Genomic DNA, 20,692 nt, shown 5'->3' on the forward strand with positions numbered 1-20,692 from the left:
AATGGATCTGACCAGGAAAAGAGGAAAACTAGGAGGTGAAGAGAAACATTGCCAATATATTTAGAAAGTGAGACATTAGAATTAGGTGAAATAAATAGTAATTCTGTCAGTAGTCTATTGCTCAAGTTCATACAGAATGGCCAGGCTATGATTTGGCTGTCAAAAACCTTGATGTCAGCTTGCAGGCTCTTTCCCTCCTTCTGAAGTCGATTTGCAAAATATAGTTTGTCAGCTTCGATCTCTTGTGACATCCAAATTACCAAATCATGCTTATGGCTATTACTCTGCCTACAGAAGTGCCACACAGATGAAAATCAAAATCAGACAGACTAGATCTAACACATGCTTTGGCAAAATATCACAGGAAACTGAGTAAAATACAGGGGTAAGAACTTGAGGTAACTTGAGAAGATTTGGTAAGAGTGAGAGAAAAAGTTAACTGAATGAAACTAATTTTACTGCCAAAATAATAATTGAAAATGGGGGAGAGTGAAGGGGAAATGGGAGATAGAAGTGTCTGAAGCAGGGAATTAAAAGCATATACTTTGGAGAAAAAGCAGAAGCATAAACTCTAGAAGAAAAAAATAGATTTCTTTTTCTTTTTACTTGTGTTGTTTTGTATTTTTTCTTTTTTGTATTCTCTTTTGTTTGAGAAAATCTTTAATAAATATATTTTAAAAATAATAGATTGCTCAATGAGAGCAAGTGTAGAAAGAAAATCAGCATAGGAAAGAGAGGTCTATGGGTTTTGTTTTTTGCTCAAAGAATCTTTGAAGCAATGCTAGAATATACTATTTGTTGTATTGATTATAACATGGGTCGGCAAACTAAGGCCCACGGGCCAGATCAGGCCCAATTGCCTTCAGAATCCTGCCCGCGGACAGTCCGGGAATCGCCACGTGGATCGCCAGCACACATGTTCTTTCCCTCTCCCCCCTCTCACATCGCAGTGGTGACGGCGCTCCTCCCTCCCAGCTGTTAGGATCTCCTACTCTCGAGTAGGACCCTGGTAGAGACACATGCCCAACTGGCATGTTCCCTCCCTCCTGTTCAATCGTTCAGGAGCTTCGAAGCTTTCTCCAGCCTGAACATCACAGCAACTGATGCCAACTGACATGAGCACACTTGCGGATCTGCAGAGTTTGCACGGTTGCATAGCAGACCTCAGCAACTCAGCATTTGGCTAATCTATTTTATTTACATATAAACACACACGGAGCACTGCAACATGGCTCCCTCCCTCTCTAGCATCAGGCAGCAAAGAGAGAAAGAACAAAGGACAATAGTCCCACTTCAGGAAACACAGTAACACAAACATCCTGTTTCCACCAGGTACGACTCTGTGGAATGAAAACATGCTCCATCATGTGATAGACAACAATGCCATGAATGCAAACACGGGGAATGAATCTCTAACACTGGTTTCTCCCCGCCCAGCCTAGAGGAGGAAGGGGGCTGGGCTTTGTTGGTGCCAGCAGCAGCAGTGCTCGAGCAGCCGCCATTTTAAGCAGCCCCTCTCTGGAGCTCTTTTGTGCGCCGCTCATCGTCCCTCCACCGCCAGCCCCTGCCACTTGCAAGACACAGATAAACAGCCACCAGGGCTCGTGGTGCTCTTGCATCATCATCCCCCCCCCAAATATAGTCCAGCCCCCCACAAGGTCTGGGGGACATTTTTAAACTTTGTGATCATGGGCAAATTTATATTGCCCCTTTACAAAGTACTTCAAGGTTAGTGGAAATGTTGAACTAGGAGAGCTATCTACTGTGTGGCATTCCATTCATTCATTCATACATACTTTCTGTGTATAAGGCTAGTTTCAACCCCTAAAAAATAATGTCAAAAATTGGGGGGGCGTCTTATACTCTGGGCCATCTCCCCCCATTTTCTTAAATCTGAGTCCCCCAAAATAGGGGGCATCTTATAGACGGAAAAATATGGTATATCCATCCAGGTTTTTTAAGGGAGCGACCAACCAGAGTTGTTGAGCTTTCTGCAAAATAGCTTCTTTTCTTCGCTGTGCTGCCTGCAGCCTCTGGTGCGCAGCCGCATGCTACAGAGGTGCCGGAACTCAGGTCCAGTGAGTTCCAGCTGGATAGAAGCCCTGCATCTATCCATCCACCCTGATCTTAGATGAGCAAAGCTGCTTATGGAAATAAATAATAATAATACATATATATGTGTGTGTGTGTGTTTAAATTTAATGGCTTTGATCCAGAGCTAAGCATGTCAAAGGATTGGCAGAAACAGACTTTCCTTGTCCTGCTTCTCGCCACCAGAACTTCCTCCCAAGACCTAGAACTAAAGAATGGGGAACCCTGTTATTCTTTGGTGAGGAGGGCTGGAGAGGAATGGGGATTTCTCAAAAATTAGGAGGCAATGCTTTGTGTGAGAAGCTGTCTCACCAAGGATCCCTGGCATACTCACCCCATTCTGTAAGGCCCTCTGACCCTTGAAAGAAGCATTTTTTGGAGATTGAGGGGCTAGCGGCAGGAGGAAAAGTCAAGTTCTGTCAGCTGCGTTTGGCATGTTTATCTCTGGATCCAGCCCTGTGAACTTAAAGTAAGCAATTGGTGCATCATGTTTTGCTAATTTCTTGAGATTTTTTTCTTTAAAATAAAAAGCCATGTAGAAGTGAAATGAATAATCAAGATGCATATTTAAAATGCACTGTTTTTCTTGCTGATAATTCAAAACTCTGAACTCTCAGTAATACAACTGTAAGTATAAGGAACTGAATGATATAAAGGCATCAAGGTTCTTTCTCCTGCTCTTCTGTTTCCCAGTCTGCCAATAAGAAGCCTCGAAAGACTCCAGCAGAAAAATTCCGTTCTGAAACTGGAATAAGAGGAACAGGTCGAGGAAGAGCTAATGGTCACCCACAGCAAAATGGAGAAGGGGAACCTGTCACTTTGTTTGAGGTGGTGAAGTTGGGCAAAAGTGCTATGCAGGTAAAATTAATGGTGCCTGTTGCAGGCTCTGTTAAATTTTAAAACTAGGTTTAGAACATTTCCAGAAAGGTGTTCTGGTAGTTGGCACCACAAAGTACTTGAAGGAACAGCTGGGTAAATTCCCAGTAAGGAAACATATTGACCAAGTACAACTATTGTGACTTTATGCCAAAGGGTGGGTGGGGTTATCTTGATTATATGGGAATATGGAATCTCAATTACTGGTAGTAATGCGTTTTAAAGGTATTCTTAAGAAATTATTCCTTTATAAACCAGTTATAAACCAGTATTTGTAACTTACTATTGTTTTCTATTGAGTCCCTCCAAGTATGTATTTATATCTTAAATAAATAACAAATTCTGTGATTATTGGCATTCACTGCAGTTCTTAAATAATTATTTCAAGCAATTAAAAAAAAACAAAAATTTGATTGTGAAGGACTTTTATGTATTCCAAACCAAATTAAAATGTACCGTGGGGTAGTAAACTGCCCCCCAACAAGTCCATGTTATCTAAGTCTATTTCCTTAGATTAGTTTTGTTTGAACAACCCCGTGGGAATTTTAAAAGAATCCCAATACAGTGGTACCTCGAGTTACAAACGCTTCAGGTTACAAACTCCGCTAACCTGGAAGAGTTACCTTGAGTTGAGAACTTTGCCCCAGGATGAGAACGGAAATTGTGTGCCAACGGCAAAGTGGCAGCAAGAGGCCTCCTTAGCAAAAGCACGCCTCTAGTTAAGAATGGACCTCCGGAACGAATTAAGTTCGTAACTAGAGGTACCACTGTACATTCTATTAGCTGGCACAAAAAGCACCCCAAACACAGGAATTAGTATGAAATGTCAGGGAATACTTTTTGTCTCGGCCGTTTTTTTTATAATTGTATGAGAAAAAAGCAACTTGAAATGGTAAAAGTTCTGATATGAATATCTGAATATACCTTCTCTTTTATTGACAGTCTGTAGTGGATGACTGGATTGAATCATATAAACAAGATAGGGACATAGCACTTCTGGATTTAATCAACTTCTTCATCCAGTGTTCCGGATGCCGAGGTACAAATAAGTGATAAGAGTTTTATAAAACTGTTCTAAATCAGTATAACTCATCATCCAGTGTGTTTCTTGAATGGGGAATATAATATGTGGTGTGTTACCTAAAACCTGGATAGATAACTTGTATATTATTTATTCATGTGTTTTCCTGTATGAACACATCTATATAGAGAATAGTAATAAAGAAGCAAGATTTTTGAAAGATTAATCAAGCTTAGGTATTAACGCTTAGGTACCTGGTAAAGATATAAGAGCTTTATTTAACTAGAATTGAACTGCCATATTTCGTATGCCATTCTTTTTCCATAATTAGGAAACTTGTTCTTCAAAGTTAAAGAACTAATGTATTTTAAAGAGCCTGGAAAAGAATATGGAATGAAGTATTTTCATATTTGTGGTTATGCAGCCAAAGTTACACCACCACTGCGCAAGAGAATTATTAGCAGATTAGTGGCAACCCAGAGATTGTCAAATGCTTAAAAAAACAAAAAACCCTTTAGTAAAACCCAACAACAGGGGTAATAATAACAATAATAATGTCCTTTAAGAGGTCAATGACACAGAATCTTGTGGGACGTTTTGGTGGGAAGGGGGAATGGAGCGCCTGGAAAGAAAGGAAAAAGTGACACACTATATATACAAATTTGTAGGCATTGCGCGTGCGGAGATCACAACCTTTCTCCGTAACTGCTGAACCGTAATGTAACAAATTTGGCCACAACGTTCCATGCCCATCAGGGAGGGATCTGGCATAAATTTCCCCCCAAAAAAACACACCTTTCACACCTAAAATAATGATTAAACACAAAAAGTGGCACCCAAATTAGACGTCACCACCAAAAGCTCTGAAGACTCCAGCAGCATCCAGTAGAAAGGCAGATCGCACGCTGCTGCCTCCAAAGCTGCGCCGCCAGATGACATCACAAAATTCCACAGCAACCAACTGAAAACAGTCCTTTTGCATCAACAAGGCCCAGCTTTTTCAATAGGCCATAGCATTGCCAAGCAGGGGAAACTGAGTAGGCCGCACCACAGGCAAAAACAAACAGAATAGGGCCTTTCACAATGGGGGGGGGCACAGGGATGAGGCACAGCAAAGGGAGGGGAGAAACACATAGCCATGGGGGGGAGGACCCTGAGTCAGCCAAAGCAGTGGGGGGTGGGTTAGAACAGGGAAAACTGAGTAGGCCACAGCATTGCCCAGCAGGGAAAAGGCAAAAACAAATAGAATATTGGCCTTTCACAGGGTGGGGGAATCACAGGGATGAGGCGCAACAACGGGGGAGGGGGCTCGCAGGGATGCGGCACAACAGAGGGAGGGGGAAACACATAGCCATGGGGGGGGGAGGTAGGACCCTGAGTCAGCCAAAGCAATGGGGGGTGGGGTCATTTTCAGGAACACACGTGGGGGAAGTCTTATTTTAGAAACTTACAGTAGGGGAGTCAGGGTTGGGACAGGGCAGGTGAGGGGACTCTAAAGGGAGACTCTGAAGGTCCATTTAACAGAAAAAGGTCCATTTAACAGAAAAACCCACAGCAACACGTGGCCGGGCCAGCTAGTAACATATAAAAATATCACAGTAGAACTGTTTCATTGTCTAGATGTGCCATTTTCGGTCTGTACTGGGAAGCTATTTTAAAATGTCCCCAGGGATGGAACAGAGAGCTTTTCATGCAAGATTTTAATGTAGCTAGGACTGAACCCAGTCTTCCGTATCCCCAAATGGCCACTGAGGGTTGACCCTGCTCAGTGGGCGGACTACCAAGTGACTGTTGGGGGCAGGGAAGGAAAACTAGGATAGTGAGGATGGAATGGCTGGAAAGCTAAACAGAAGCATTTCAACATTGCAAAAGTTCTGTGGCAAAATCACATTTGTCTTTTGTTAATTACTGTTCATTCATATGACAGACAAATCAGCATATTTAGATAACTGATGTAGCCAATGAGGGCCAGGAGCTTTTCCAGAGTCCCAACATTAAAGGTTTTTTTAATCTGCATTTCAAAGTCAAAAGAGAATCACAGTCTCTTGTAGTTTAATTATTATCCTGAGAATGTGCATCCACATGCATTATAAACAATTCACTCTTGGAGCATACAATTTTCTTGAAGGTTCCTGGTATTTTTCTTTTCCCCATTTACAACATCTTGTAATTTTACAAGTGATGGTTTTATTAGTTCATGTGTTTTGTTCTCTTCTTCCCTCCCCTCCTCAACACATTAGCTGAGTTTGTCATGCTGCTTCACATGCCAATAAAACCAGGTTTTATGGCATACTGTATTTTGAACAATGTAGATTTAAATCAATTAAATTTAGAAGCTTCAGAATTCTCAGCAATATTAGCTGAGCTAAAATTATCTGGTTGAAGCTAGGGCTGTAACAATCTGCCTGCTTTATTAAGTCTTTTTGTTGTTTTCGTTTTCTGTTTTAAACTGCCTGGCCCCTTTTCAGAAGTAAAGGAAAATACAGTTATCTCAGGATTGTTCTATTTTGTTGAATTACCCAGTATATGACTGAAAGCATACTGAATAAGATCCAGTATGAAGGGGGGAAGTCATAATTAAATCTAAATATCATTCTATAAACTAATCTGAAATCTAGGCCAGTATCTTTTGGCTAGTATTCTCAGATAGTTTCTGATTCCAGTGTCTGGTAAAGGGACACCCCTGTATCTGCAAGACTTCACTTGGAATTAATTCTTTTGCTTTGCTGGAAATAAGTCAAGCCAGCAATCAATGAATAATTGTTTGATTATTGATCCTATTATTGCTTTTCTATTATTGATAGCTGGTCTTGCTGTTAATATTTGAACATTAATAATTGCACTGTATTTAACAACAAAATAATACAGTTTTACCTAGGACAGTTAGTCACTTTTATGGTTCTCCAAGTTATGTAGCACTAATACAGACTTGGAAAGAGAAAAATTACATAAAATTTAACTTCTTAGAAGCCAGACACTTAACTCACAGCTAATTTAATACAGCCAAGCTCATGTTCAGAGAAAGGTCATTGCAAGACTGCATTTTACCCAGACAAAATCATTTTTGTAAGGAATATAACTTCTAAAACATTTTATTAAGAAATCCCAAGGGAATAAGACATGTGCAAACACCTGAAACTAGATAAAGCTGCTAATTGAGGATTTGAAAACATGATGCGTATCACATGATTATAAAATCATTATAAAAACACATTATAGTATACTCACTTTGCTTAAGGGTAAGCGCTGTGGTGGTGGTCTGTGTGGTTTTTTTATGTGATGTTCATCAATTACTGATTGGTTTTTGAGACTAGCACATGTTGGACATAGAGAAAAGCCCACAGAAGGGAATTGGCAGAAACTGACTTTGCTGTTTCTCCTTCCCTTGCACCCCATCCAGTCTCCAACTCCTGTTGAATGGAGTAAGTTGTGGTGTAGGGGGAAGGGCGATTCCTCTCCCCCCCAAATCAGTCACAGGTAACTTCCATGAGGAAGGGGCAGGGAAATCTGCTTCTGCTAGCCCCCTACTGCAAACCTCTGCAAAATCTGGCCCAGAGCCGTCCCGGATGGGCTCAAACCCAGGGAGTGTAAAATGTGATTTGTTTGTTCCGGGGGGACTCTGGGATTGCCAGTGCTGTACAGTATAAGCAAAGCAACGAGCTAGATATGTGCAGCCCCTACACATGTTTGGCTGACATAGGACTGAAATGTTTATATCTAGTTTTAGAAACATGACTGACCCATACATGTTAATTCTTGTTTTAAAATTATAGCACAAAAAGTGCACCGCCCACAGGACTAGTGTTGTACTTTTACTGTTGCAATGCAACTGCAGTTGTTTTCTCCTCACATTTATCCTCCACGATTCCTGTTCTGTCAAGGTAACCAGAACTTCCGAATGTTTACGAATATCAGTTGTGATTCTAATCCTAGTGTCTTTCACTGGTAAATATAGAATTCTGGGCAGATTGCCAGGCTATAAATAGTGATCACCAAATCAAAGGAGAATATGTAAATGGAGGACTAGGCAAACCAGAAAAACAAAACAAAAAAAAGCCTCACAAAATGATGGAGATAATTTTTTTAGTAAGATTTTTATTAAAGATTTTTCATAATACAGTAAGATAAAATAAACTAATAAAATCAAAAACAGAGACAGAGACAAAGAGAAAAGAAAACGCCAAAGGAATACCAAAAGAAGAAAAGAGAAAAAATAAAAAGGCCTTCCAATTTTCCATCTGCCAGTTACATAAAAGAAATCATTCAAAATATTAACTCTAGAATGACATCCAACTGATCTATTTTCTGTTAGGTAATATTTTCCAAATCTTTCAACCCCGATGTCTTAAGATTAATTCATTTTCTGTTTTACAAAAAAAATCCAAAAGGGGTTCTCTAATTATTGTTATTAATAAATCTAACTTTTCTCTAATTGAACATACTATTAGCTTTGACTTCAATAAATTCAACAACCATTACTCCATATTAAACAATAATAAGTCTTTCCATCTTTATTTCATAATTCTTTTCTTACTTTATATTCATTGGCACCCAGTTCCATATCTTCCATTCCCATTTTGTGCTGTATTTGCTGTGGTTTTCCATCCAGATTTTTTTTTAAATGTCCCTTTCATTTACACTTCTTCCAAGAAAAGCGCCAGAGGTTTGGTAGGTTTCCCCCCTGAACTCACTCCAAGATGTACACAGAGTCAATTTTTCAATTCAATTTATTTATTATTACGGTCGAGGACCAGTTCATAGGTACACAGAGTCCTTTATCTCTGCCAGCTCAGAATGTCTCTAGATTTCTCCATCCATCCATGGCTTCATCATTAATATTAAATAAACTCTAAGCAGACAAAATGTGAGAGCCTATCAAGAAAGTTCAGCATTTATAGTTACTCATTTTTCTTTTGTGTGCACTACTATTGTGCTCAAGAAAAGTCCCCCCTCCATTTATTCTAATTAGGGCTGTGTCTTGAGCAGTGCTAGCATCCACATCCAGGTTCTTCCAATTAAGAGGTTTCATATTTGTCCAAAAAGCACATACTGGGGAAAGCTTGGGACTGCTTGCATGAAGAAAATGCCTTGTGTGACCAATGCCTTACTACTTATATTAAACAGGCCTGACCTTCCTAGTGTGTTTACATTGATGGTCCTAACTTGTCAGGTCACAGAAATGTTCCTTTGTTTTTGATGTTATAGGAAAAAAGATGGGATAAAATGTATGTTTTATTAAATGATTGTTACTTGACCATTTCCTTTCTTTATATTAGGGCAGATTTTGATGCTGTAGAAATCTGGTTGGCTCTTTTCTGTCTGTAGAACTCTTTTGTGGGAAGCTAAATTAGTGCATTTGGACAGACATTTTTACAGTAACATCACTTGGCTATATTTTTCTACACATGTAACTTCAGAAATCTTGATTGATACTAAACTTTCTGTCATCATGATTGTCATCCACTGCCTGGGATGATACTCCTTGACTATTTGCTTCCAGCTTCCAGGGTCAAGAGAGATACATTATTGAATATGCCTTTCATTGTAAACTGCTTTTCTCTCTGGTCCTCCCTAAGATTTTAAGGACTTAAGTTCAATTCCCCCTGAGTTTATTTTAATTAATATGTTTCTGAGTACATATTTTCTCAGAAGATTATCAGATTTGTGTGCTCTGTCTATGGAACTTACTGACAAATTAAAAACTGGCAAATCACTGGGCATCCATCCAAGAGTTCTCAAAGAACCCCAGTGTGAAATTGCTGACCTTCTAACAAAAATAAGTAACATCTCTAAGATCGCTTCTATAATTGAGGACTGGAAAGTGGCCAATGAAACATCAATAAAAAAGAAATGCAGGAGAGATCTGGAAAAGTACAGGTCAATTTGCTTAATGTCTCAAGCTTAATGTCTCAAGCATGTAGAAGATTGAGTTGCAGAAGCAGAACCAGCTTGACTTCTACAAGGACTTCTGCAAAAAAAGATTTTTTGAGAGGCTCAACAAGCATATATATTGATAGAGGTGATCCAGTCACATTTCAAAAAAACTTGATAAAGTCCCTCACCAATGAGTAAGCTCACTAGTCATGGGAAAAGAGAGGATGTTCTCTTGTGGATCAGTAATAGGTTAAGGCATATGAAGCAGAGTGATGATGATGATGATGATGATGATGATGAATTGAATTGAATATATATACTGCCCTATACCCAGATGTAGAGATGAGTCCTCCAAGTATCAGTATTCAGAGTTGCTCTTGTTAACTTATTCATTAATGATAGAGAATTAGGAGTGAGCAGTAAAGTTGCCCAGTTTTGATGACACCAAATTGTTCAAGGTGATACAAAAAGTGATTGTGAGGAACTCCAAACTGGTTGAATGGGCAGTAAAATGGTAAATGCAGTTAACCGTGTGCAAATTGAGGGGATGTACATGGGGCATTTTACATATATGCCAATGACGTCTAAACTAGTGGTGATTGACTAGGAACAAGGCTGTGGGACTGTAGTGGATAGCTCAATGAAGACGTCAACCCAGTGTGCTGAGCTGTGAAAAAGGTGAATTGCATGTTGGGGCTAATTATTATTTTTATTCCATTCCATTCATGAATCATTATTAAACAGAACAGGAACTGAAAATAAAACTGCCAGTATCATAATGCCATTATACAAATTATTGTGAGACAATACTTGGAATATTGTGTACATTTCTCATTGTCTCAAATCAAAAAGAATGTGGTAGAGCTGGAAAGTGTTCAGAAAAGGGCATAAAATTATCAAGGGATTGGAGTAGTTCTCCTATGAGGAAAGGTTACAAGATTTGAGGCTTTTTACTTTCTTGGGTTCCATGATCACTACAGATAGTGACAGCAGTCACGAAATTAAAAGATGCCTGCTTCTTGGGAGAAAAGCAATGACAAACCTAGACAGCATCTTAAAAAGCAGAGACATCACCTTGCCGACAAAGGTCCGTATAGTTAAAGCTATGGTTTTCCCAGTAGAAATGTATGGAAGTGAGAGCTGGACCATGAAGAAGGCTATTCGCCGAAGAATTGATGCTTTTGAAGTATGGTGCTGGAGGAGACTCTTGAGAGTCCCATGGACTGCATGAAGATCAAACCTATCCATTCTGAAGGAAATCAGCCCTGAGTGCTCACTGGAAGGGCAGATCCTGAAGCTGAGGCTCCAGTACTTTGGCCACCTCATGAGCAGAGAAGACTCCCTGGAAAAGACCCTGATGTTGGGAAAGATTAATGGCACAAGGAGAAGGGGACGACAGAGGATGAGATGGTTGGACAGTGTTCTCGAAACTACAAACATGAGTCTGACCAAACTGCGGGAGGCAGTGGAAGACAGGAGTGCCTGGCGTGCTCTGGTCCATGGGGTCACGAAGAGTCGGACACGACTAAACAACTAAACAACAACAACAGTTTAGGGGGAAAAGGCAACTAAGGGAGGATATGATAGAGGTGTTAAGATTATGCATGGTTTGAAGAAACTAGATAGGAAGAAGCTTTTCTCATACTGGAATGTGGGGACATCCAATGATGCTGAATGTTGGAAGATTAATGACAGTACTTCTTCACACAGTGCACCTTTGAAATTTGCTCCCACAAGATACAGTGATGGCCACCAACTTGAATTTAAAAGAGGACTAGACAAATTCATGGAGGATAAGGTTATCAGTGGACCATAGCAATGAGGGGTATATTCTGTTTTCACTGTTGGAGGAAGGGTGCTTCTCAATACCAGTTGCTGGAATCACAAATGGGGAGAGTACTATTGCGTCCAGGTCTTGCTTGAGGACTTCCCATAGCCATGCGGTTGGCCACTGTAAGAGCATTAGGTTGAGCTTGAGATGAGCTTTTGGCCTGATCTAACAGGGCTTTTCTTATGTTCTTAAACATTAAAACATCAACATTTTAAATCAAGCAGCTTCAAATAGAACTTTAGAACTGCAGCAGTTTAAAACAGATTCAGAGTAATCAAATATTAGTTGAAAAGCAGCTTTAAATAAGGAGGTCTTTAATGACAGGCCCTTAATCGGGGTATCTGGAGGCAGTATTAAGGGCAAGTTTATATGGATGCAGATAGTCCTTAGCATAACTTGATCTCAAGCTATTTAGAATGTTAGAAGTCCGCACTAGCACTTTAAATTGGGCCTCAAAACCAACAGGTAACTTAATGCAGCTGGTACAATATAGATATTATATGCTCTGGCTTCTCGGCCCCAAAAAGCATCTATGGCAGCCAAGTACCAGCTAAAGCTTCTTTAAAGGCAGGCCGAGATAGAGCACATTAAAGTAGTCTTGTATAATCAGGTTGTTTCATAAGCTTCAGTATTCTTAGTAGAGAAGAGGAACAGCCAATCCTCAGAAACAGACACAAGTCCTCTCTTACTGTTTCACTGGTGAAAAGGCTGCACTTATATTTCCTATTATACACAAGTTTTATTGCTGGCTTCCAGACATAATCAGTACAATGAGATTTGATGTGGCTCCTCATTTTGCCATAATGTTCTTTAATAGGTAGTTCAGAATATCAAGATATGCAAAATAGGAAAAACTTTTAAGTGGAGTAAAATATGTATGTTATACTTATTCATTTTATTACAGGCACTGTAAGGATTGAGATGTTTAGGAACATGCAGAATGCAGAAATAATCAGGAAAATGACGGAAGAATTTGATGAGGTATAGTATTAAACGTTCTGAAATATTTTGAGCTGTAGGTAAAAGTGTGCCAAGAGTTCTCCAGGATAGGGCTTCTGTTGTGTCTACCCTCCAAGCTCCAGATTGAGAGGGCACACAGAGAGGGTTTTCTGTAGATGATTTCAGGCACAGGTATTGTCTAGGAAGAAGCATTTGGATAAGTATTGAGGTTCCAAACCTTGTAGAGCTTCATAGACCCAAACCAGAACCTTGAATTGGGTGCAAAAATGAATTGGAAACCAGTGCAAGTAAAATAGGTCAGTGTGAAGTGTTCATAACACCATTTCCCAATTAACATTCTTGCTGGATTTTGCATCAGCTGAAGTTGCTAGATCATCTTCAGAGGCACAACCCCCCCCCCACACACAATGTATTGCAGAAATTAAAAAATGGGAGATTGTCAGAGCGTGGATCACTGCTATTAGGTTATCCACCTCAAAATAGGATTGCAGCTAGGATACCAGCCTTAGTAAAAGGTACTTTCTGACACTATCACTACTTGAGCCTCTAATGATAATGGTGGATCAAAGAGCACCCAAGTTGTGACTGGTGCCCATTGTGACCAATAGAGTAGAAGGCAGGGAGACCAGAAGTAGGTGGAACCAGAGCCAATGACAGGAAGAGCCAACTTATTCTAATTTGGCTCAACCATCCTCCATGTTGAAAGTTTTCTAATCCATAAACCTTTGTTTTTGTCTTGATACAATGTGAGTGGAATGTGCTCTTTCCCCTTAAAATAGGTTTTTTACACATAGCATTCTCTCAGTATAGTAGTTGTATGTAAAAGATGAGACTGCTGAAATCTAAACTTGTGTTAAATATAGTATGTGCATTTTGTCTTTCTTCAGGACAGTGGTGATTACCCACTTACGATGCCTGGGCCACAGTGGAAAAAATTTCGATCAAATTTTTGTGAATTCATAGGAGTTCTAATACGACAATGTCAGTACAGCATCATTTATGATGAATATATGATGGACACAGTGATCTCTCTTCTGACTGGTTTGTCAGATTCACAGGTCCGAGCTTTTAGGCATACCAGTACGCTTGCTGGTAGGTACATCTTAAAGGAAAGTATAATGCTCCTATGCATAAGAAGCTAACTTATCCTTTTATGTATATGAAGCTAATTATGTTTTGTAAGCTGCCTTGGGAGCACAGAGATGAAAGGCAGTATATAAGCACTTTAAATAAATAATAAAAGACTATAACCATAATGAAGACAGTACTGATATATGAGCTGGTCATTTTTTAGCAATTGTTTTCTACATTCAGTTGGAGCCACTGACTTTCTTCACTCACTATGGGAGAAAGGAAATGGCAGGGACAACACTGAGGTGGGAGAAAAAACTTGTTCTATGATCAGACATTGCCCCATTTCTAGTATGTGTTCACTTTCAGGTCCTTTGTTTTACCAGACAATTTACTACCACTTGGAGATTGAGGTGGAATTTGAATGTAATGACAAAGAGTGTTTTGGGGGCATATGTCTCAGACTCCTACACCCATTACTTACTCTTCAGGCAAAGGCAGGAGATTAGAAGATTCTGTTTCTTTATCAGTAAACCCTAGTTTGCCTTTACCCACAAACCAGGATCCCAAATATTTAAATCAGCTTGCCACATTTATATGCAAATAAATGGTTTGAGCAAACCAGTTCCAACATGTTTGGTTGCAACCTCAAGCTGTGGTTTGTCAATAATAAGTAAAGTATGTGTTTCTAGACTCTTTTGCCACATGAAGGAAAGGGGGGATGGAGCACATGGGCTCAGAGTGTATACCTACTTCTTCCTTATAACCACCAGCAATTAATTCAGCCATAGATTTTGAAATTTAGGAGCTATTTGTCTAGAATGTAAAACAGGTCTGCTATTGTCTATGGAAAGAAGGTCAGATATATATAAGGTAGATTTCACTTACAGTACTTTGATGAGATTGAAAGAAGTCTTTGAGTGGAGACTGGAAGAAGCTATATATGGTAGTCTTTGTTTTTATTTTTGAAAAATTAAGTTATTTTAAGCATGGAAACCAAGCAAATACAAGCAATTTCCATCTGGTTTCAGGGACTAAAATAGCTGCCCTTTTTATTGTACATTCTTTCTAGCTATGAAGCTTATGACTGCTCTTGTGAATGTTGCCTTAAACCTGAGTATTCATCAGGATAATACACAGAGGCAGTATGAAGCTGAGAGAAACAAAATGATTGGTAAAAGAGCCAATGAAAGACTGGAGCTTCTCCTTCAGAAACGAAAAGAGGTAAGTCAATAGACCAACACTTTTCTCCTTGTGAGTATGTTTTCCAGAAAGCTAGTTGAAGAAGTTTTATTATATTAAACTCCTCTGAAAAGGATTCCATGCACAGAAAGGAGAAAAATTGTTGCAATGGATTAGACTTGTGAGGAAGTATCTGACACATTTGCATTGTGTATCAATTCATGTGAGCAGTGCATGTAAGTCATCAGCATGGAGCACCAAATTAATTTTTCCATACATCCTGCTCTTTTGGCAGAATGCTTGAATGAACTATTGAATAGTAACAGAACAAATGGTTTTTTTAATCAGCTCACTTCACAAATTAGCACTGAGTGGGAACACGTCATTTTTTAATGCCGTGGACAAGAAATAGAAATTATACTCACATGCTCCCTGCTCCGCTGCTGGGCTGACCTAGTCCTCTCAAGGGAGCAAACAAGATAACTTAAGGAGCAGGCACAAGACTAGCAGCATGAAAGAAGCAGGGAGCTTTCAGACAGCCCTTGCAGCACTTGTTTGAACTGAGCAGGATTTAATCTTCACTCATCAGCTGATGAGCAGAGATTAAATCCTGCTGCTTTGGCTGTGCAGGTGCACAGCCAATGTGTAAGTTAACCCTGTACTCTCACCCAACAACTGATGTCACGAGTGATGTCAGCAGGTGGGCATGGTTATGGGGAAAAGGCCTTGTAGGACATATTGGACCCCTTGATGGGCCAAGACTGGCCCGTGAACTGGAGGTTCCTCATTCCTGATACATAGCTTGGGTCATATCAATGTTCAAGAGATCAAATAGGATATCAATAGGAGCACTGATCCAGTTCAACAGGAAAGTCTCCAGGAAAATATTGGGAAACCAAATTCAGAAGCCTGCTTTGATAAACTAATTTAAAAGGTCCTCCCATCTCTGCAGAGCACTGAGACTGCTTCTACCATAACCGTAAGCATGTAGTGATTTGTAAATGACAGAGGACCCACCTGATTTTCCCCACTCACAAATCATCCTCTTACCCGAAATAGAAGACAAAGTCATGAATATGATCTACCACGTGCTTCAGGCCAGATGTTACTTGAGTCAGGCCCATGATATAGGTTTCATTAGACAAGGGGGTCCCCAGTTCAGATATTCAGAAAAAGAATACATCTAGGAACCAATTTTCTATTGTAAATGATTATGTTATTAATCTGAAATTAATAGGTAACCTTAATTTGCGTTTCAGCTGCAAGAAAATCAGGATGAAATTGAAAATATGATGAATTCTATTTTCAAGGGTATATTTGTCCATAGATATCGGTAAGTAGAACAAGTGCATTCTTAGATGTGGGTAGTAGTAAAAGATGTCAAGTTTCTCTTTTTGCTTAAAATTTATGAATGCATTCTGCAGTAAAAATGGCTTTTCTGACAAAAAAATGGTAAACACATCTAAAGCTTGTTAATACATAAATGTAGATTTTATGAAAGTATGTAATTGTAAATTGCTATGGGCTGAACATTGAATAATTTTTATTAATTATGGATTTTGCATAGTTGCATTATTGATACACTTTGCATATAAGGTTCAGAATATAAGATAATAGGTCCCTGCCCCTATAGGATTAAAATCTGACTTGGGAGACAATAGAGGAAGAGGACAGAGATGAATGAAGGGTAAATAAGTGAAGGAAGAATATAATTTCAGTTATGCACACACAGGCTTAGTTATAATGGAATATGGAGACGAAGGGATCAGGCGAAAGGATTCATGGAAAAGTTAGATTGTGAAAAGTAAGAAATGGCATTATTGAAGTCTTAGGGGAGACAGTTTTCAGCATGAAGAGCAGCAAGGGTTAAAGAGCAGAATGATTTCAGGGGCAAAATTGTGAGATTAGAGAAGGTTAACATTGTGCAAAATGATGAAAATTTGCTCTCTATATATGTACACACACAGAGAAGAAGCAGGGAGACAAATTACTTTCTCGCCTTTTTTCACAGTGATGCTATTGCTGAGATTAGAGCTGTTTGTATTGAAGAAATCGGAGTATGGATGAAAATGTACAGTGATGCCTTCCTGAATGATAGTTATTTAAAATATGTTGGTTGGACGCTTCATGACAGAGTAAGTTTTACATGCGCTAGCATAGATCTCCGGAAGCATGTTCTTTTCATGTGCTATGTTCTTGTTTAAACACAAAAGAAAATTCTGCATTCTTCATATTTCTTTCTAGCTATATTGATAGTTAAATTATATTCAATTGTACCTGATTTTCCTGATTTATTTATGTATAGCATTATTCATAAGTGTCTTTCTTCATATTACTTTCTCTCATCTCTTGAAAAGGTGTGAAGCCTTGTTATGGTCAGCATGAAAGAAGCTACTTAAAATGAAATATATATATGTGGAATTTTCATAATTGTCAGAAATAAATGTAGTGATAGTGATGGAATTTATGTTCCAATTTAGGCTACGGTAGTTCAAATTTCCCCCTTATGACTGGTTCTATTAACTTATATGGATCAGTTTTCACAACTGTGAAGTAATGGAAGTTGTTAAGTATTAACCTGTTAAAGAAAAAAAACAGTAGTGCCAGATCGATGACATTATGTGTTGTCTTGGTTTATAGTCTGCAGTTCATTAGCACAGTTCTTTATATCTGGAATTATAGCAGCAATCCCCAAAACACTGGCAATGCTTCTAAAAACTGAGGCTCTTGCCAACATGCATATTCTGTCTGCATTATTGGCCAGCAACATTAACCTGTTGGCTAATGACAACCTGAGGATGTTGATCCATGTTTGGAACTAGATTACAGGCAGCAACCACTTTAGGCATGTCAGATATGTGCGTTACCACACACACATGCATCACACTGAACCTGGAAGTGACCCAAAAATGTCTTAAAGAGTGGTGGGGGCAGAACAGGTGTTTCCAGGCTTTTTCAATGGTGTTTCAAATATATGTGATTTCTCATAAATGTGCAGTGCCTTGGAACGTAACCCCTATGTCAATTGAGAGTTGCATAGTGACAGAACAAAGTTTTGAATACCAGGTTGATTAGTCATACCACCTTCCTTACAGAGCTCAAGCACCCATGCCCTGAGCTGGTTGTAGCAGGATAATTAAATCGCTTGGTACTGATGCTCTGTTGTTTAAGGTGTAGATCTTGCAGCAGTCCCCTGTTGATTCCCTTTAATCTGGAAGCAGTAAAGGATGTTTCTGTGGTTACTTAGCAGCTGTATCCAAAGTTAACTGTTTCTCCGCCTGTGTTGTATGAAAATATCTGGAACTAAGTTGCACTGTTGCTGTAATTGCTGCTGCCCGCTTTACCTTTACACCTTATATTAAAATGATGGCTATGGCTGTCAACAGCATGGTATCAACTGACAGACTTGCCGTTCTGATTCTGCTCAATGGCTGCAGTTGCCACAGTCTGTCTTAAAATGTGGACGGAGGGGACCAAGTTTTCTCTGTATTTCAGCCATAATCAAAAGTTTCAATATTGTTTTGGGGAAAATATTGTAGGAGTTTGAATTAATATATAATAACAGTTTTGCCTGATGGTACATATTTGTTTCAGTTAGAGAACATGGCATATCTGTTTTTAAAAAGACCAGTAATCATAGCAATAATGATGTCATTGCCAATAGTGCTGCTGAGGGAAGCAATACCTCAGGAAGGCAAGACTTAGGAATGGTATGTGATACCCAAGCTGTTGAAATGATACTGCACAGTTCCAAATAAAAGAATTACCCTTCCAGTCCTTGTTACTGTATAGTATTGAATTGCTGTTTATAGTTACTTTTGGAGAGATTTATACACCACACTTCAATAAAATCTCCAGGGCAGCAGGAATTTATATATTTTGCCAATCCGATTATCCTGGGAGGAAATTAATTTGTTTGTAATGAAATCTGTAATCTTATTGGATAGATGTGATTTTAATGTTGTAAGTAATCCCAAGTACTTGGTAGAAAGATGACTAATATAGAAAATAAGTTTACAATTTTCTATATCGTTAATGTTTAAAAATTTCATTCTATAAGTATTATATGAAATGAATGGTTAGGTCAATGGTGCATGGTTTTCTTGAGGATTTGATTACTTTTAATACTTTTGAATATGTTTTTATTTAGCAAGGCGAAGTGAGGTTGAAGTGTCTGAAAGCTTTGCAGAGTTTGTACACCAACAGAGAGTTGTTCCCCAAATTGGAGCTATTTACGAATAGATTTAAGGTAAGTGTGACATACTATGACTGCACAAAAGTTAATCTTTTAAAGTCATATACAAACAAAATGTATCATGAAGCTTACATTTGTATAAATTGTTCTGGTCGCTGAGATGAGCATTTTTGAGCACTATAAGACAACTGGCCTTTTAAAATTTAAAATCTCATATGGAGCGTACATGGCATAGTGTGTTACAGTCCAAACTTGGTACTTTATTACTTCCCCCCCCCCAATTTTTTTTTGAAGTACTAAATTTCATTGGCTTATGAACAGGAATTTGCTATGGTCCACATGCTCTAACAGGACCCAGTAGGGTTTACAGCTTGCCTAGCAGCTACCCAACTCAACATCCACCTCATACATGTATGACTTTTCTGTTCAATTTTTTGTACAGCATTGCATGCAATACTTTTGATATATAGCTTTCTGAGGATGCTTTCATGTTGTTCCTACGGTGTTTTGAGGGGAAACAGCTTATCATGTTTAACAGAAAAGTTTGCCTGTTAAGACTATTTAAATGTCTTCAGCTGTTTCTTCTGAATTCATGTGTGTTCTGTCTTTCTCAGGATCGCATTGTATCAATGACACTTGATAAGGAATATGATGTTGCTGTAGAAGCCATTCGATTAGTCACATTAATACTTCAGTAAGTATGTTTTAAAGAAATACAATTTCCATTTGCCAACAATATATTATACTTACATTGTGTAATGTAAAGTAGTGCATTTTAATAATAATAATAATAATAATAATAATAATAATAATAATAATTTTACACATTGATGCTCCACTATAGCTATTTTTGTATTACAGTAATCCTCAAATTTTATTTATATTGCATAAAATGCCCTTTGAGTATCTCTGCCCAAAATGTTCAAAGCAACAGGCTCACCCTGTTTGTGAAAAGAGATCATACAAATGAAAGTGTACCTGATGCAGTTCCATCAGTTTTCCATGCTGTGTTTGACGTAAAATTACTTACCGTACTTAGGGACCATAGCAAATTTAATTGCTGTCATCATTTCTGCACATCGGGAGGTACAATTCTCTCCTTTTCTGATGCTTAGCAATTAATTAAAGCACCTTCCTCAGGCTACAGCTCAGACCTTTTTCATACATGGAAGTACTCGATAATTTTAAGGGATGTTTTGCATTTGTAAGAGTCACTACAGATAGCAGTGTTATGTTCTCTCAGATGAAATACTTCTCAATGGAGAACATTTGTGCAGTCAGCTGCAAGGCATTGCTGTATTTATACCACTTGATTACTTAGTGCCTTTGTAATCAGTGCCTGCAGGATACTCGCCTGAGTTAATTAGGTACTTTCAGTTAAATTCTACATCACTTTGAGTATAAAGAATGCTGTCTTCAGGGGAGCCATGTCTGGTTAGGAAAGCAAGCACCTGTTCTATAAAAGTACTTTGAGGCAATAGGCTGTGTCCGGAGAACTGAAATGGCAATCCCGAAGGCTGCTAATGTATGAAGGAAGTAACTTTAACTGATTCCCTTCCCAGTGCAGCCCCTTGAAGCCCTAGAAAATCGG

At 38.8% G+C, this 20,692-nt stretch overlaps 1 protein-coding gene and 1 long non-coding RNA gene across 3 annotated transcripts in view; both read left to right on the plus strand.

Annotated features, from left to right (window-relative positions):
• STAG1 (STAG1 cohesin complex component) overlaps positions 1-20,692 on the plus strand; it is a 112,385-nt gene that overhangs the window by 60,878 nt on the left and 30,815 nt on the right. The window contains exons 4-13 of one of the 2 annotated variants that reach the window (XM_088669722.1): positions 2,785-2,949; positions 3,910-4,006; positions 10,470-10,540; positions 12,598-12,674; positions 13,541-13,745; positions 14,797-14,948; positions 16,166-16,239; positions 16,918-17,041; positions 19,057-19,155; positions 19,716-19,795. In XM_088669722.1, the coding sequence (XP_088525848.1) occupies positions 12,615-12,674; positions 13,541-13,745; positions 14,797-14,948; positions 16,166-16,239; positions 16,918-17,041; positions 19,057-19,155; positions 19,716-19,795 (794 nt within the window). In that variant the 5' untranslated portion in view covers positions 2,785-2,949; positions 3,910-4,006; positions 10,470-10,540; positions 12,598-12,614. The remainder of the gene's footprint in view (positions 1-2,784; positions 2,950-3,909; positions 4,007-10,469; positions 10,541-12,597; positions 12,675-13,540; positions 13,746-14,796; positions 14,949-16,165; positions 16,240-16,917; positions 17,042-19,056; positions 19,156-19,715; positions 19,796-20,692) is intronic. The other variant, XM_035132395.3, reaches the window with a different exon arrangement.
• LOC148685697 (uncharacterized) lies at positions 8,594-8,835 on the plus strand. The gene is made up of 2 exons (XR_015950017.1): positions 8,594-8,687; positions 8,750-8,835. It is a non-coding gene; the product is annotated as an uncharacterized LOC148685697 (long non-coding RNA).

The sequence above is a fragment of the Zootoca vivipara genome, chromosome 5, assembly GCF_965207765.1.
Source record: "Zootoca vivipara chromosome 5, rZooViv2.hap1.1, whole genome shotgun sequence".
NCBI lineage: Eukaryota > Metazoa > Chordata > Lepidosauria > Squamata > Lacertidae > Zootoca > Zootoca vivipara.